Source organism: Dermacentor andersoni, chromosome 4 (assembly GCF_023375885.2).
Source record: "Dermacentor andersoni chromosome 4, qqDerAnde1_hic_scaffold, whole genome shotgun sequence".
In the NCBI taxonomy this organism is placed as follows: domain Eukaryota; kingdom Metazoa; phylum Arthropoda; class Arachnida; order Ixodida; family Ixodidae; genus Dermacentor; species Dermacentor andersoni.
Genome location: NC_092817.1, coordinates 18,794,569 through 18,812,500, shown reverse-complemented (window position 1 = coordinate 18,812,500; position 17,932 = coordinate 18,794,569). Strand labels below are relative to the sequence as shown.

At 48.5% G+C, this 17,932-nt stretch overlaps 1 protein-coding gene across 1 annotated transcript in view; it reads right to left on the bottom strand.

Annotated features, from left to right (window-relative positions):
* LOC126535826 (uncharacterized) overlaps nt 1–17,932 on the bottom strand; it is a 145,962-nt gene that overhangs the window by 6,935 nt on the left and 121,095 nt on the right. Inside the window, exons 2-5 of the mRNA XM_050182658.3 lie at nt 15,272–15,461; nt 9,676–9,911; nt 7,773–8,026; nt 1,628–1,762 (exon numbers count right to left, since the gene is read on the bottom strand). Of these exons, the coding sequence (XP_050038615.1) occupies nt 1,628–1,762; nt 7,773–8,026; nt 9,676–9,911; nt 15,272–15,461 (815 nt within the window). The remainder of the gene's footprint in view (nt 1–1,627; nt 1,763–7,772; nt 8,027–9,675; nt 9,912–15,271; nt 15,462–17,932) is intronic.

The window sequence follows — 17,932 nt, the reverse complement described above, 5'->3', positions numbered from 1 at the left end:
CGCTTTAGATGTACTATCAGATGCAATTCACAGAATTGTATTATCCTTTTTCGCTGTTGAGTTACGGAGTTATAAACTTGATAGTGTCATTTCTTGAAATTTTTCGATTTCTGCCAATCTTGAATAAAAAATTGACGACCTAAATCAATAACTCGAAACCAACAGTCACTAGACTAAGTTTTCTTTTAAATGCAAGAAACCTCGTCAAATTTGGTGCAGTGGCTGCCGAGAAAAACGAATTCTCCTTTTACATGTATTTAGATAGGAGCACCCGAGCTAAAGCTTCCTCTTAATGACTTCCCATACGAGGCATGAAACTTCCTAGAGATTCTGCCATCATACCCAATGGAATTCCTGACGAGTGATTCGTTAATTCTCTGGCGCTTTAAGGATTCTTGCAGATGCTTGCAGACAAGAAACGATGCCGCAGCTACCGTGTTGCGTATTCCGGTTTGTCAGGAAGTCGCCTGAAAATACGGTTTGTCTGCTTTGCAACTAACACACCATAGCAAAGCAGCGACGATACCAGACTAAGTATGGCAGGTTTTGGTGCACGGCGCAGCAGACGGGCTGGGTGCAAAATGACGCATCGTTAATTGTAGTTCTCGAAGCTTCGCCGTATGGATGAGGCCGGGAGCTAGGATCTTTTGTGCACATGTGAGAGCGTGTACGTCGTTGCCGTGTTTCTCCTGGCTTTCTGGCGTGGGTGTGTGTGTGTTGTTAAGAACGGCCAGCTGAAGCGACAGGGGCGGCAACTTTCCTTGGCGTCATGCTCTAGCCTCGTCGCCGTTGTGACTGAATGAGTTCGACGAAGCAGGCTTTGTGCCGCAACACGACACCGCCAACCGGGTCGGCCGCGAGCGGGGGAGTTGCCGCGGGAACGTCGACTACGGCTCCTTCCCACGCGCCGCCCGAGACGCAAGACAAAGGGGCACCCGGCCGGGCTGCGGGGTCAGCCCCGAGTTCTACGAAGTCCATGTGACGTCGGTTCCGGACCGTGAACGTGTGTGTGTGTGTGTGTGTGTGTGTGTGTGTGTGTGTGTGTGTGTGTGTGTGTGTGTGTGTGTGTGTGTGTGTGTGTGTGTGTGTGTGTGTGTGTGTGTGTGTGTGTGTGTGTGTGTGTGTGTGTGTGTGTGTGTGTGTGTGTGTGTGTGTGTGTGTGTGTGTGTGTGTGTGTGTGTGTGTGTGTGTGTGTGTGTGTGTGTGTGTGTGTGTGTGTGTGTGTGTGTGTGTGTGTGTGTGTGTGTGTGTGTGTGTGTGTGTGTGTGTGTGTGTGTGTGTGTGTGTGTGTGTGTGTGTGTGTGTGTGTGTGTGTGTGTGTGTGTGTGTGTGTTTTGCAGCAATCCGCCAACGCAGCACAGGCGGTAAGTGAACAACGTGTAAATAATTACACTTCTCTTTGTAAAATTCGAAATATTTATAAGAAAGCTTGTTGGAAATGCTAGAGGACATCGACGTCTGTGCGTCTTTACGACCTGACCACCGAATTACCATTCACCGATTGGACTGCCCGCATTTTGTGGACACCGGCTTCTCGGAGGGTGTGAGACTACTGGCAAAAAAATTGCGTAGTGCCCCAGGTTTACGGGGATTCATAGCGCAATAAGCAAATAAACGTGTCACATGCCTTCGGGCCAGGTCTCCGAGTGGTTCCCGCCCCCTCTTGATCTTCAGGCAGCGCTTTTGCTTCTCGAAACAGTCGCAGCTGCAGCGCCCGTCTTCGTACAATCGCCGTGAGAATGGTTCCGGACAGTTATGGCACCTGTGGGGAGAGAGAGAGTTCCAGATGACTCGCAGGTCTATACTGGAGTGAAAGACAACTTGGAGGTGAGCAGATTGGCTTTCAAGCAACAGTGAACAGAAGCACTAAGTCAGCTTAGACTGGTAGAGTACTCTCTTGAAACTCCTATTTGCGTTTCTCCGGCGGGAAAAGGAAAAGAAACATGGCGTTGATTACGCACTAACAAAAATGAAGGCCAAAGTTCCCCTCTCAATTTCCCTTTTGAACCATAGCGCCTACTACGTCATTTTTCTGTCAGGAATTTCATTGAACTTTCGCGAGTTCGGGCTGTTTTTGGGCAAGAAAATCTGCAGAAGCTTTGTTCACGTACATTATAAGCCAATTTAACCTTTCTTTCTTAACTAAAAGCTTATTAGCCCTGAGGAGATATTATCGAAATGCGTCACATCCTGCGGCACTTCGGCAGATATTTCGTCGTCGGCGCTTGTCTCAGCTTTACGCGTCTTTTTCAGATTTTCAAAAATCCCGCTAACGGTAAGGAGAGCTATCAGGTATTCCAGAAGTGTAATCCACCAATCAGTGCGTTCTTAGTGCGCCTTTCGTAAAAATGCAAATTCATAAATAATCAATTTAACGCATCCACCACCATCACCACCACCACCGCCACCACCACGAACACCGCCGTTTGCTGCATCCACGCGCAAGCTGTAGCTAGGGTCGGTTGTTCAGTGTAAGTAAATGTAAATTGAGCGAGATATTTCGTTATAAATAGAATTTCCGCCAATTTCTTGCTTGCTCCTCAAGTGCTCCTCAACCCACTGGCCAAACACGTTGGCCAATCCTCTGCCCTCCACTCCTCCCCTCACCCCCGTTGACCTGAAATATTTATTTCATCTTTCATTCTAATAGACTGTTTCATCATGTCAGGCATATCGCTAGGCTAACATACCCCGTTGACATTAACGTTTCTCCCGCTCTCTCTTTCTCTGAGGCGTCAATATGTGTTTCCCTTTTCCTTTTATTTATTTATTTATTTATTTATTTATTTATTTATTTATTTGTCAGACAGATACTACGTACTGGATTGTGCGATTACTAGCTCGAAGTTTGTAAAAGCTACCGCCGCCACCTTGTGACTGCGCATGTTCGAGACACGAACGCGAATAATGCTGTTCTGTCAGTAGTACCGGAAAACACGGTGAACATCCGTTACGACAGGCGAGAAAACGAAAACGCTGTCTCATGCCCTATGCCAGCCCAAGTTGTAATTACTAGTGCATATGGAACTTATATTAATGGAACCGTGGAAAAAACCCAAATTCAGTGGAGGCATTCGGACGCATAGCTGCGTGAACGCGTACGGGCACGACGAACGCTGCAGTCATGAATACGAAGCGGAGCAGGCGAGCACGTCCAAGGAGCGTCATCTGTGCGCGCCTGCTCCGCTTCGTATTCGTGTGACTGCAGCCAAGCCGGAAACACGCTATAGGTCGTGCAATGACGGAGTGACGCAGCGATATTTTGGCTATGTCACTGCGATGTAGACTTGATGTGCGCGTCGCTAGTGCATGGGATGACTCAGCATGCGGTAGGCTTCACGGCCAAGTGAGCCCGGCTTTGCGAGAACTTCGAGAACACGCACGCACCGAACACCACTGCGCCATGATGCAACAGGACGTGTCTCTCCGTTGGTGAACGACCAGAGGCGTGCACAGCTCACGTTCAGTGGTGCTCGAGCCTATGCCATTTCATATAACTGGCAGTGACGTATGGAAAATTTTTTGCCGGTGATTCAGGGGCAGGGGAAAGGGCACGCACTTGACCGGCAGCGCAGAGGGGTAGGAAGAGGGGAGGGGAGATAGGTAGGCCGCATACTAACAGATACATTTCGGGGGGTGGGGCATATTGTGAACCGACTACCGGTGAAACCGTGATTACGTGCACCTATAGAGTAGCAGGCCAGAGCATGCTAGCTAAGGCCGAACTTTCTGCCTTTCTAATAAATTAATACATCTCAGGTGGTGGGAGGGCGGCACGCATTTGATCGGGAGGGGAGAGGGGGAGGAAGCTTGGAGGGGAGTTAGGTAGGTCGCATATTAACAGATAAATTTGGGGGTTGTGAGGGGGGTGGGACACGCACTTGACAGGTATCGGAGAGGGGGGACGAAGAGGGCAGGGTAGCTTAGGTAGGCCGCATACTAACAGATATATTTCGGGGGTGGGACAGGGGAACGAACATGACCGGAAGCTGAGAGGGGGAAGAAGAGGGAAGACGTGCTAGGGGTTGCATACTAACAGATAAATTTCGAGAAGAGGGAGGGGGGGGGGGTACGTGCCCGGTGTGCCACGCCCTGGCTACGCCACTGGTTACTGGTGAACATACATATACTACAGGCTACATAACCTTACGTTCGCGGAATGAATAAAGAAATACTGAATTTGCGCAAATTCTGTGCATGCAACCTCTAAAAAGCTACTACTGGTCCACAATGCAGTGCCGACTTCAACAGCGAATGGTAAGCTCCGTTCCCCGCGAAAATTATTTGCTTCTGTTTATCCGTAAAATTCCGGATCTGATAAAAAACAACCATGCACAACCAATAGGCTCCTTGAGTTGCAGTAATCCTACTGAATGTTACCCGTTCACTGATTTCAAATTACAATGCGAAAGCTATGCTGTCCATTACATACAGACATCCACACGCGTTTACTGTCCCCTTAGGACAAACTGCAAACCATAGACGGCGTCTTTTTCCTTAGAGCAAAAATCTGCGGAGCCAGTGCGACACCTCTGTGTTCCGTGACAGTCGCGGGGTGCCCAGCGAGACGCCGACACCGGGAAAGAACTAGATATGTTATTCCGCAGCCCAAGTGTCACGGATGTTACCACTTTCCTCCAAATTTGACGCCCCCCGCGCGTACAGGAAGGCAAGCAAGCGCCGGACCGCGGGCCCCCACCTCAACCGGCCCGACCCGTCCCAAGCGCGGCGCCCAGAACAGCAGTCCTTCCGAAAAAAGCCGCGAGAAGATGCAGGGTCCCGATCATATTGACGCCATCTATCTTGTCGCAGCAGCCAGCCATCCGGCCTCAAACTCACCCCCGCACCGCTCGGCTCTTCCTTCGCGGTCGAGCCTCGCCCAGAATACCTAATCGGTGATGCCTCTTTTGCGGTTGCCCGGAGTTGTGGTTGCTGTTGTTGTGCGGCGGCGGCGGCAGTGGCGATGGTGGTGCGCCCAGCAAAAGCAGCAGTTCGGGGGGAGGGAGGGACGCTGTGGGGGGAGGAGACCCCCTAAGTGGCCGTTCTAAATTCGGTGGGCCACCCCTGTTTGGGAAAATAGAGTTGGGAACCGTTAGGACACGAGCAATCTGCGGTGCAACGACTCGCGCCCGCCGCGCCGCGCGCTGATCGAGAGCACCTCCCGCGCCACGAGATGCGGCCGCGCATGTGTCGGCATTGCATGCGCGGAACGCGCGCGTGCCTCGGCTGGCGAGACAATGCGACGCCGTGACCACCGCCGCGCCTGGGAGCAACGGGCCTTAGCGGGGCAAGGCGAGCACAGACAGGAGCCAAAAGGAAGTCGGGGGGAAGGGGGAGGGGGCATGGACGCTGGAGGGTTAATAAGCAGAGAGCACTCTTCCCAGGGGGCACATTAGTCGGTGTAATTGAGGCCCATTTATTAAGCACCCATTGGTGGGCGACGAGTAAACGACCGCGAAAACAGAAAGGTCGCACCCAGTGCCTCAGGTATACAGCGCTGACGCTACGCGGCATAGGATTGCGCGGGCCGCAGCTAATGCCTTTCTTCCTTCCTCTTGCTTTCGCCAGTCGTTTCGAAATCGAGGGGCCGTGTTAGCAGGGACCTCCGCCTGTCCGTTTCCGTTTCTCATTTCGGTCAAGCGGAGAAGTCGATTGCAACGGCCAGGGGAAGACGCACTACGAGTAACAAATGGGTTGTTACGGACGCCACAGCTGTTACGAGTGAAGTAATATCGTTCGACAAAAGGCCTTTGTGATTGGAGAATACGGCCCGCATTTTTAGATGTTGCTGTTGCCAATTTTGCTCGCTCTTGTAAGCCATAAATAACGCGAAACGGGCAAACAACGTTCTTGACGAACGTTGCCTATACTGTTGCCAATAGCGTTGGCAGCGCGGAGGAAGCGACTGAGGGAATGACTGCTTCCGCTGAAAGCCTGGCAGGTAAACTCAGTCGGGCGCGCAAGAGAGTGTTGTGTCAACTTTTCTTCAAGGCGGCCTAAGCACTTTTCATGACCGCGAGCGCTGGGCGTCGTTGCTTAACAACACGGCAGACATGAAGGCACAATCTTACTTGGGGTAAATACAGTTGTTGCTTTCACTCTCACTTTTTTTTGACCGCTCATTGTTGCCGACAAAAGCAAAGTAAATAATGAACTGATGTTTTCGATAACGCAACGATCGCTTTAAAGAGACACCACACAATTTTCAACCCTGCGTTGCTTGTATCCCAGTAATTTCTGTGAATAAGTGCTGATGATGACTTGTCATTGTCATCATTTTATCGTTAGCACTTGTGGCATAGGTGAACTCGCGAACTACGCAATTATATAGACCTGTGACTAATCCTTGTGATGTTTACACAGGAACTGTCAACAGTGAACGTTTGGCAGCGCAGTCATAAAGGTACGATGATAGCCATCTAAGATGGCGGTATCAGGGGTTGCAAAAGTTATTTAGCGATAACGCTGACGTATCATACGGCCACAGTATTCCGGCATCGCGTCTGGCACTACTGTGCTTGAGTAAACCTGCCTCTTACAGTACTGTACACGCTCATTGCAGCTGCGCACTTACTGGATAATGTATCGGGACAGGAATAATTATTTATTATAATTGAGTTAGGCTTGCGTTGAAGCTAGTTTGAATAGAAGTGAGAATAGACAGTATTGACTTATTTTCTATGTTAAACAACGCAACGGCAACGGGATGCATGTTGTCAAAAGTTCCACGAATGTTCTTGGTAGAACCGGTACAGTTGCAGTCACTGGCCAAGTCAAGTCGCTGGCGGTCAATGGATGGTAAGAAATACTTGCAGGTTCTTGGTTGACAAGGAGACCGATAAAAAGTTCCAATGGCTGCTTCTAAAAAAAAGGGAGAGCGAGACAAATAGGTGCACAGCATACTCCTCACAAAGTATCAGCATAGGTGTTCTTAAACGTCATGCACTGCTCCAGAGCAGCTCTAAGCTAGGATAGCTTTCGTTCAATGTGGAGAGAAGTGCAGACGACGGGACAACAGACACGTTCAAACCCGATTATAACGAAATGGTGCATGTGCTAAATATAGTTCGATATATACAGTAATTCCATATATCCGAACCCAGGTATAACGAACGTTCACGATGAGTTATGCGCGGCTAGAACGAAGCTACGGGATAGTGCTTAAACACTCCACAGTGACCTGCTCCTTTCAGCCGCATGCGTAAGTAGGCCAGCAATTCGACAGGACCTAGCTCTCTATCGCGTTATTCGGCGTATCACACCCTACCCGGTTACGACCGAACATATATCAAGCATCTTCGTTCGTATGGTCGAAAAATAAAAGTACATATGCTCGAATAGTACACGCTAAGAAAGGAACCTGCAGACGGTTTTATGACACAGGTTGTAGACGCTCGGAGTTCGATATATCCAATGTACAGTTGTTTTTAGGAATTAGTATTGCCTTAATATCGCTAAATAAGTCTTGCGTGTCGAATATAGAGCATAATTCGCTACAACCAGATTTTTTATAAGTGGGTTTGACTGTGTACGAACAGACTAGATGCGTTTTTCTCTCCTGTTCTCGTTTCTCCCGCCGTTCACGCACTCTGTTCCTCATGTTGTCATCCAGCTGGCCAGTAGAACTTTCGTCGAACCCTCGACAAGGCTTGCCCGATCTCGCCGTTGCGTGTCCTGCAATAGCTCTGCAGCAATGCACTTATGAACTCTGCGCGTAGCGCTCGCCCTTCACCAGACCCTTCCCTTGTGAGGCAGCAGTAAAGGCTGCTCACTTGAGTGGTCCCGAGGGCAGCTCCTCGTGCATGCCCGATCCGGCGGCCATGTCAGCGTCCTCCGACGAAGGCGCGTGCAGCGAAACCTTGTTGTGCTCGCCCGAGTGATGAGCGATTCGCGAGGGCCTCGCTGCTGTTCGCGGGATGTCGTTCACCGGCTGGCACTCGCACTCGGTGTGGTTTGGGAAGAGCAGCTTGGTCACGGAGTTGCGGAGGGCCACCTCGCCGCCGTTCTGGTTCTGCAGGTGGATCGTCTGCGCACCGCGAGCAGCGTGAGATGACGGCGGGTTATCGAAGCGCGAAGAAATCAGTAGTCACTGATATGGTTTGAAGTAAGTGCCAAGACATTTGGTTGATGCGGGTGTAGATGCAATAAGAAGGAGTGAAGGCAGGTTAACAAAAAGAAAGAGTAGATATGTTCTTGGGCTTTCCCTGCCCAAATATTTCCGGAGGCTTTTTTCATCTTTCTGGCACGGAACAAGCCCAACATGGTCTCGTTTATGATAGCTCTATGACGCCAACAAACCAAGGAACTGTGCTCGGACGTGGCCAGACATCCCGAGTCTGGCCAGACAACAGGAGAATGAAGCGAAAATACACTATCCTTTGCTTTCTTTTTTAATTTGTTTATTATAATTATTTCTTTATTTATTTCTTGTTTTACATTTCACTGACTGTTGTTATTCGTTACGGATATGAAAATTCCTTTTCTTCTCTTGGTTTTGATGGGGATAGAACCATTTGTGCATTCGCAGGAAGAGGCTGTCATTCACGTTTTACTTTCTTCGCTAAATACATGAGAGAATAAAGCCGGAAAAACAAAAAAACTTTTTCCCGTCGTTTCATGGCAGCTAAAACTTTTTTGAGAAGCTCTAGCACGTGTTCGGCCATGTAGTGCATACTGATATTGTGAAAGAATGTTCGTATTTGTTCGTTCGTTCGTTTGTTTGTTTGTTTGTTTGTTTGTTTGTTTGTTTGTTTGTTTGTTTGTTTGTTTGTTTGTTTGTTTGTTTGTTCACTTACTTATTTCAGTTCTACAGTAGTTCAGTACTGGTGACGCCATTGCATTAGCTTGCCCATTGCCATTTCCTGTTCTATTCTTATCTCTAAGTACTGAGAGGAGATAGTTTTAATTCAGCTTGCTACTTCCGTCCTCGCCATGCCAATCTTACATCAAACCTAGCTATATCTATTTGAATGCGCACACAGTATCATGTTCACCGACTTGATCAGGACCTTAAAAACTCGACATGGTATGCCTTTCTTGTTTCTTTTCGGGAAAGCACGATAATGCTTGTCTCTACAACCCACTTTTGGTTTCTGTACCCCGGCAGTAGATACGTGATGACGTCATAGAACATTGGATCGCTCCGTTCCCGCTATCGCTGCGACTGTGACAGGCGAGCTATGCCAGAAGCGCGCACAGCTCTTTTGTTTATTTTTCTCAAAAGTAACTTCATCATTCCTAGTCCTATTGCTACACAACGTCATCAAAGTTTGATCTATGTCATGACGTCACCACAATGTCAATTCGCCAGGTTCGGCATTTAGAGACAAACATTAATTCATGATATTTAGGAGATGTTGGCGCCTTCAAGAGACAACGGCTGCTCCTTTTCACGTAGCACAAATCTATGCTAAATTTGAAATAACAAGCTGATATTGAACAAGAGAAAGCTAACAAGAGCGAAAAAGTTAGAGAGTCAGGTGACGTAAACCCACTAAAACAGTGCACCAAAAAACCACACAAAACACACTAGAACGTAGATTCAGCTCACAACGTATCGATTTAATATCTTTATAAGTCCTTCTTATGCGCGGGAGAACGGCGTGGTACAGTTTCTACGACTACAAAAATAATGTGTCACGACTGGTTCAACCTGCACAGGCGACAAGCACTCACGTAAAAGTGTAGCGTGACCTCCTGCACGGCCCGGGGCACGCACTGGTACTGCTCGCTGTCGCAGCATCCGGAATCGTCGCCGCACCGGTGCAGGATGGTGCACCGAGGCAGGTACTCCTTGCTCGGGTCCGAGTAGAACTCCTTGACGTGCACGACGCGCGTGCGGGGCACCCGGCACCGGGCCGTCGTCCGAATGCGCAGGAAGTGCTCGTTGGCACTCCGGACGTCCTCCAGCTCTGAGGAGGCGAGGCACAGTAAGAGCAGTTAGGCACCATATGCCATCCAGTCAGTCGAGACGCGGGAAATGAAATGCTCCCTGAGAAGAAAGTGGGAATCGACAACCCTTCCAGCGGTAGCTGAAGCTGCGTGTCTTCTATTCACTTCCACTTTGTGTAGCTCCCGTGCGCCATGATGATGGATACATATGTACACTCTGCCTATAGAGAGCACATATTTTGTAGGAGCGAGATAATTCCTGAAAGTGCAGCTCTTGAAAGTGGAACAGGGCGGCAAGCACTCGATCGCACGGGTGGAGTAGTGAGCACGTTTATTCTCTATCTACCACAAACAGCCAACATTGTGACCCCCGGAGCAATCGTTTTTATCAGTTTTAGATTTCCGGTACTAGCGGTTGCTTTCACGATGGTCTTTCTTTCTTTCTTTCTTTCTTTCTTTCTTTCTTTCTTTTTTCTTTCTTTCTTTCTTTCATTCTTTATTGCTTTCTTGCTCCTTCGTTCGTTCGTCCGTTCTTTACAGCGTGGAGAAGACTTCAAAACGCATTTCGGCCTGAAACGGGAGATTCTATACTTACTTTGAGAACGAACGTTACGCTGGCAGATCGATCCCTCATGGCCAAAAAAGTTTGTTATGCCAAATGCTTCTTTTCTTCTCAACATTCTCTAAGTTTAGGCGCAAAACAAAAGAAAAAAAGAAAAAAGGAAGACACCAAGGAGTATCACGAAACGAGTTTTGATTCAGCACGAAAAGTTGAATCGCACGAAAAGTGGAAGTCCACTGCTCACCCAACAGTGCAAGCAGAAGAGCTGCTGGTCACGTCTCTGTTAGATACAAGAGATTGTACGTATACAGTTCTTCGATCTTGTTATGCTGAAACAACTCCTTCAGTCGACCGAAACTTTCCTGTTGTCGACGATAACAAAGCGAAGTTTACTGAGCGCATGAGACAGCTTTCTGTTTTAAGTTGAAGTTTAGGTATCCTCGTTCTCTGAACAACAAAGAAAAAAAAAACTGTTTAGAAGACGAAAACTAGAACGCAACAGCGCCATCTGTACGGCATGTGCAAGCTTATCGAATCCGGCGGCTTTTCGTAGACAGTTACTGCAAACGTCTGCGCGCTACGGGAGTTGGCCGCTTGTTTAGACGGGCTCAGGGTCTGTGCAGCGCGGAGAGAGTTTATACCGAGGTGGAGTGTATACGATCTCTTGTGCTCTTGCTTTGCAAGCAGGCAGGCGGCACGCTTTGTTAAAACGCTTTCAGCACTGTATTTAGCTTTACGGTCATTCGTGCCATTTTCTCCGAAAAGCGGCGAGTCGCTCCGATACGATCTCGTTTCTCCCGACGCGTAAGTACGTTCTTCCAAACTTCGATGCCGAAGTAGACAACTTGGAAAACGGTCTTCGAGATTCCCCTCACTGGGATGCTACCAGTTTGCATCTTCTGTTTCTGGTACGCGCTATTTGGTTTAAAGCCACCGTAAAACAGTTGGAAAGCGGCTGACGTCCGTCTTTATGTTTTTGTTTTCTATTCTTTGTGAACCGCGCTGGCACTCCGTGAAATAAACGAATGGCCATCCGGCTTTAGCTGATAACCTAGATCTCGCTCTCGTTAAACGAACTTTGGCCGAATTCAGGCCAGGGGTATCAGGTTGCTTTATCAGTTGCTGCGAAATCTTCGCTTACGCGTGCGTCTTCCCGTGCATGCTACTGGGACTGTGATTGAGGGGCATGCGGCATTGTTTAATCTTGGCTGCCTAATAAGACATCAAGGAACCGATCTAGGGCTAGTACGCCTTTATCGCAACAGCGTGGAATATAGAGGTATAAGTTCAACGCAACAGATATGTTTTAAGTGACGTTGTTTGCAGCACTGAAGATGCATTACTGATATCATGAACGCAAGGCGTATACTAATTTCTCGTTGATAGCACTCCGGACAGAAGCGGAGTTCGCGAGACTTTGATCGCACGTCACAATCTGAGCTACCCTATGTACCTATCCCATCAAATTTACCATTGACAAAGCAGGGTACACTCTTGTCGAAAACAACTCGCGAGTGCAACTGGTTTATTCTCCGATTCTCACCTTGCATAGCTGTTTTGCTTGCTAGCTTTTGGCTGGTTTCAAACGTTTCTAACTGGTTACAAACGGCAAACATGCCATGCAACGGTTACAAACCATGCAGTTTCATGATTTCAACATTTCCACCGGGTATAACCGACAAGATGTTTAATCTTGCATCGGTACGACATGCGTGACGGCATGCGCAACTAGCCAAAAGACAGAAAAATAAGATGCGAAAAGTATACAATGTACAAACGGTCTGGGAGCCAACGGAACAATAAAATGTGCTCTCCAGTGCTCTTTACGCAAGAATGCGCATGGCAGCCTGTTGCGCCGATGAAAACAATCACCGCCACGACCGTCTGCGAACGGCACACCATATCAATTCTTTGCCCTGCAACCTTCGTTACTGAAGAGCCACCACAATCGCTGTCTCGCTCTCGTGCGAACCTCGCTGCCAACCCTTCCACCTAGACCTTGTCAAGTCTGACAACTCGCCCGAGGAGACCAAACAGTACTTGCGCTGCCTGTAGGCACGAGTACAGCTGCTCTGAAGTCAGCAGCTGGCAAACCTTTGTTTCAGTCATGTTTTCAGCGGCTAAGCGCCTGGTAAAGCCCAGGCTGATAATTCTTGCATTTTTCCTTGCCGCGATGCCACGCCCATGCCGGTCCTCCTGTTTTGATATTCATCGCTCAAGGGCCACCACTACCGTTCTTTTGCTTGTCAGATAGACTCCGGTGTCGAGCGTACTGCCTCGACCTTGTCAAGAGTGACAGCTCGTGGAAGCCTCTGCATCTAGACGGGGGAGCTCATGCATGCCGGTAAGGACAGTTATGGTCGAGTTAGGATGTTGTAGAAGGGGTCCCAGGTCTGTGCAAGGGCACTTATAAAACAGCTGCTCTCACGTTAGCAGCTGGCAAATTATTGTTCTGCACATGCTGACAGCGCCTTAACAGCATACCGCGCCGCCTGTAACTGCGTCGATAGTACTTTCGTTATCGTTTTTCCCGGCCCGAAGGCCAGAGTTAAGCCGGTGACACTCTGGGGCTCCACAGGCGGGAGCAGACGCCCTGTGATGGATGGAAAAAACGAGCACGGGCCTGTGTCTGGCGAGAGTGTCTCGTAACAGCGGTTGGCACAGACGTTTCAGTTTGCTAAGCCGGCGTCAGCTTGTTAAAATCGCGAAATATAAGAACTCAAAGTCGTATGCTGGTAACAAATGCGAAGTTCTCACTGCGAAAAGGAAAAATAAAACTAACCTATGGCGTGCGAGAAAAAAAAAAAAGAAACTCCATCTCAGCAGCCCGGAGTCAATGACTATAGGCTAAGCAGCTTCTCTAACAATTCGCCTAGAAACCTAGCAACACCAGTATTACAACCGAGCGAATGTTTACGTAAGCAATGTTCCAGAGTGGTACTGACTTTAACGCCACTGTGAACTGGTCAGTAATCGTTGTCTATTTGTGCCATTGAAAGCGGGTAAATTCATCCCAAGTGGCGGTTTGGGTTATAGAAGACATCGTGAAATGTGTAGTTCAAAATGCGAGAGGAGATGGGCGACCAACTTTTACGTGCTCTTAGTGTATTAAGTCGCCTGTAACGCGAATAAGCGGAAAATTTTGAATTTTTCTTGCGTGTAAGGGTAATAAAGAAGGCATATTTGCCTTCCGAGCATGGAGTGTTGGTTTTTAATTCGTTTTGTAAAGCAGGTTATTCTTTCAAGGTTTCAACCAGTGGACAGAAATACTGATGGCGACAAATTTCTGAGAACTGAATTAACCAACCTGTAAGACAGCACGCACTGCTGACAAGTCGACCCAAAATACTGCCACAAGAAGGGACAATTCATCTACCTGGTAAGACGTCCATTTTAAAGCAGCAGCGCGACGTAGGCGACCTTCCAAGATAAAAGATAAAAAGTCACACGCACCAAAGATATAGTGCGTCACTCCTTCTTGCATTGTTTTCGTGTTTCTTAAGAGCGCGGCTTTAAAACTATATAGCTGCCATGTCATCCATCGCACATATGTATCTATATACATCGCACAAGACTTCACCTAGTCATCTTTTTATCATGATGATGAAGAAAGCGCATAAAAGGTTAACTTTTAAAAAGCACAGGACCATCGGCATCAGATATGTGATTTCCCGCAAAAAGGAAAGCAACATTTGTAAACGCCAAGTGTGCAAGGCGGCCTGCCAGGCTCCTCGCGTAGAGTTGCAAGCAAGAGAACGGGCGGCCACTGCGCCACAAAATTATCAGCCAAAACTATCTTCTCGAAAACATCGCCGAACGCGCTAGGTTACTCATCACTCAGCCTTTCTTAGTGGAGGCGTTCTCTATACTTCTGATCCATGTCACGTACGGTCGTAATTTGGCGCATGACTCGTAATACGATGCGTCCGGCTTAAAGCCGAGCAATGCATTATCGCGCCCATCGAAACGGCCCGCGGAATCAGAGCATCCCAGGCGATTAACGCTTGACGAAAGTGTATTTGAGCGCTTCATGACGACGACGGATGTCTACGTGCATCAAATCTAGCTTATGCGCAAAGGCGCTTCTCGAAAAAGCCGTGAACATCACATCTCGGAGGCACGCATAGCAAACACGCAAAACCGACGACTCTGTTCCCCCAACGGGGGAACAGAGTCGTCGAATAAACGTGCGCTTAAAAGGCAGGAGCCTTTTAAGCGCACGTTTATTTACTCACTTGATTCGTGCAATTTCTTATGGCAACTTTGCGTCATATTTACGCAGCTACAATGAGCTCAAGGTGTCAATCTTTCTTATTTTTTTTTTCAGCGCCGTCGATTCGACTAATTACGGAATACTTCTGTATTCACATGTGTATGTATCCTTTAGCTGAATGAATCGACATGTCACCATGGCCAATACTGTTTTCTGCAGCACGAGCATCGTGTAATGGGAGATGAATGCTGTGACGCAGGATCATCCCGAATATACGTGGAAGATACGTTCCAGGTTGTTGCAGCTATAAGCCTTTCCACTTATCCAGGCGTCTGCCAAAGATGACGTAACTTCAGTCACAGCTATTCATAGGAAGTTGATCGCCCTTGCAAAATTTAAAAAGAAAGCCTACAGATCCAACAATAATAGGTGAACGTAATATGTATATTGCATTTATGCTGAAATATCCAAGTTTGATTTGTATATTTGCTGCAACAGCAACAACAGAAATTGCATCACTCCTTTTGTGAGAGGGGAGGCCTCACGAAGAAGCACTTCTATGTGCAATGACGTGCGGCTAGTCAACGATCGAGTCATTGTGGCACCTTGCGAGAGCACGGGTGTGACGCGGGGTTCCCGTATCCTGGCCTCGCGGGCGTCCCTGGCGCTGTACAGGAGTCGCACGGTGTCGGCATAGCTGCTGCTGCTTCCACCGCTGCGGGCGTCACCGGACCGGGACGGCATCGCGCTGCTGGCAGGAGCCGCTGCCACGGGGCCGCTGCGTGTTACTCCGAGCTGGAACCACAACAGACAACAAGAGAGAGAAGGGTTCGGTTACTTGTGCTGATGGCTTCACGAGCGCTTCAGTATTAAATTAGGCCACTTCGCGCAAATCTATCTATCTATCTATCTATCTATCTATCTATCTATCTATCTATCTATCTATCTATCTATCTATCTATCTATCTATCTATCTATCTATCTATCTATCTATCTATCTATCTATCTATCTATCTATCTATCTATCTATCTATCTATCTATCTATCTATCTATCTATCTATCTATCTATCTATCTATCTATCTATCTATCTATCTATCTTTTAAGCCCTCAAGAGTCACTTGAATAGATATTAGTAGTGTAAACTTTACGTTAGGGGTTTTGGGTGGTGGGTGGGTCTCTGCCAGGTTTCTGCAGCTCGCTGGGCTTGACCGAAAAGAGCACTCCGGCTCTCTAGATCTTTGCTAGCAAGACAAGCCTCCCACTGCCTGTTACTCGTCATTTGCCATTTGCGCCGTAAGGGGCGAATTGGAACTTGGAGGCCGTAGTTTACACGTCCCACGTGACGTAAGCAAGAGTTGGCTGTTTCCCGCACCAAGTCTCACTTGAGTGAGGCTCTTAAAGTTAACTAAAAAAGCCGCATCGCTGTTGCGATACTTTGCCACAGTACCAGTCTGTGCTCTCAGAAAGCATCCTTTACGTTCCGTTACAGCGGTCAAGCTTGTCCATAGCGCAATCTTGTAAACTGGAAACGCCTTCCTTGCATGACGGTCAAATCAGTTGAGATTTTTAACATTCCTTTCGATCTTTTGCAGATGTACACATCTTTATTCATGGCATGCACGACGCTCAACCCGGCCCATACTCATTTTGTTTAGCATATACCCGAGGGAAATAATTCAATATGTTTAAGGGACATGACGTTGGGTTAGGCAAATGCGTAAACATACCACCTTCTTTCTTTCTCTGAATTTTTCGGTGCCCATGCATTTTACAGCCTGGTCAAGGCTTCTGGAGAAGCAGTTAGATATAAGCCAAAATTTAAAGAAGGAAACTCACATATTCATTGGGCATCGCATATAAAAACAACGCATCACGCCCCACGCCATCTTATAGCACCCCGATGGTCCTAATAAAGAACCCTTAGTCTAACTTAAACTCTAAGGCCAGGCCTAAGCACGCCAGCACGCTCTGCAGCGAAGGCAGCAACGCAGCGTGGTTTTCAAACTTTTTTTTTTCTGTCGAGGCTGCACTCGGCGCACGAGAACACAGAAGTCGCCGACACAAACAAAGCATCTTCAGTAAGCGACGAAAGGGTTGCGCCCATTCGGGAAACTCTTAAATGCTCTAACGGATGCCCTCGGGGCGCTCCTGAAAACGCGCCATTAAGTCTTCACTGCTTAATCAGCCAGCACTGCCTAACCGCACGCCGGCTGCAGCAACAGGACCAGCGTAGCCCCGACAGAAGAGAAAGCCGGGGCGCGCCGCCGAAACCGTAAACAGTGGCTCGCATCACGACGCTCGGCGCTCGCGACGCAGATTAAAATCTGGCTCAAACAGCGCACGTACGTCGGCGCCATGTTCCTCCTGCGGGCGCGTATAACGACCCTCGGAATCTGGCAAAGACGGCGCGGGACAAACGGGCGAACGGCGGGGGATCACCCCACCACTGCAAACTTGGAAGCGCGCGGCGGCCATGCGGTGTTTACAGCAAACCACCGAAGCAAGCGAGTGAGCTGACAGTATACCAACGGCAGCAGCAGCAGCAGCGAAACCCCGGGAGCCGCTTTCTCTTCTCGCCGGAGCCTGCAAGATGTAAACAAATTGTCGGATCCTTATACCACGGCACGGCAAACCTGGCCGCATCGAGGGCAAGGAGAGGAAGAGGAAAAAAGAACGCGAAGAGAACAGACACGGCAGCACAACCTCTGGCCTCTTCTCGTGGACCGCTGTGAAGAAGAGAACCAAGTAGAGAGGAAGGGGAAGCCATCTCGGCTTTGATTTACGGCGATCAGTGGTGGTTCGTAGACATGAGAACGCTTTCAGTGGGTTCGCGTTATCTAGCTCACGCGAAATTGGGAACAGAAAGCGCGCCAAGGGCTGGGGATAGCAAATAAATTGCGTACGTTCTGTTGCAGAGTGTCTATCGTGGAAATAACTTGGAGGTTTACGCACGTCGGCTCCATCGATTTACTGGGGATTCCCGCCCAATGAAAGCGTCAAGCGAAACAACGAAGAAACCAAAGTTGACATTTTGACAGCCACGTATACATGGAACGCATCTTTCAAGAGAACAAGGGACAACGAGCTTTTCAAGCACAGACTGCAATGATGACCTTCGCGTATCGAGCGTCTGGTCATGACATTAAAAAATTCATCCCGAGATCACGTATGCCGCTTGGCGACATAATAACGAGAGCATAAGGACAAAGTAATGTTCGCGCGAAAACGGGTCATACTGCACCAAGAAATTACCCAGAAATGCTC